Genomic DNA, 445 nt, shown 5'->3' with positions numbered 1-445 from the left:
CCCCTCCGAGGGCTGAGAGGAGCCCTGGAGAGGGACGGGGATCCAGCCCAGCTACCGAGAGGTGGGCTTGTCTCCTGCTTAGCTGGGGAGGTCTGCGAGAAGTGCGACTGCATCTGTGCCCAACCTGAGTTCCACTGCGGTGATCCTCAGTGCAAAAGCTGCAAGCACCACCCCTGCAGTCCTGGCCAGGAGGCTCAGCCCCGGGGTAAGTCTGCAGGGGCGGGGGTCTGGTGGAGGCAGGTGCCTGTGTCTGAGCAGCCCAGAGGTTTGGCCCAGGGTCAAGCCAGAGCTTGTGTGAGCGTGTGTGAGTGTGTAAAGATGCTTGCGTGTGGAGGGTATGGGCACATCTTCCGGGAGCCCCCTGACTATGCGGCCTTGGAGGAGTCCTTCCCTCTCAGCCTGGATTTCTCCATCTAGAATGAGGATAAACAGGGGGCGGGGGGGG

The 445-nt window shown here is 62.5% G+C and overlaps 1 protein-coding gene across 2 annotated transcripts in view; it reads left to right on the top strand.

Annotated features, from left to right (window-relative positions):
• TNFRSF18 (TNF receptor superfamily member 18) overlaps positions 1 to 445 on the top strand; it is a 3,824-nt gene that overhangs the window by 1,311 nt on the left and 2,068 nt on the right. Inside the window, exon 2 of one of the 2 annotated variants that reach the window (XM_027766545.1) lies at positions 11 to 205. In XM_027766545.1, the coding sequence (XP_027622346.1) occupies positions 11 to 205 (195 nt within the window). The remainder of the gene's footprint in view (positions 1 to 10; positions 206 to 445) is intronic. The other variant, XM_006164087.3, reaches the window with a different exon arrangement.

Source organism: Tupaia chinensis, unplaced genomic scaffold (assembly GCF_000334495.1).
Source record: "Tupaia chinensis unplaced genomic scaffold, TupChi_1.0 Scaffold143584_1, whole genome shotgun sequence".
NCBI lineage: Eukaryota > Metazoa > Chordata > Mammalia > Scandentia > Tupaiidae > Tupaia > Tupaia belangeri.
The sequence above is the reverse complement of the archived record's forward strand: the minus strand, read 5'-3'. Positions and strand labels throughout refer to the sequence as shown.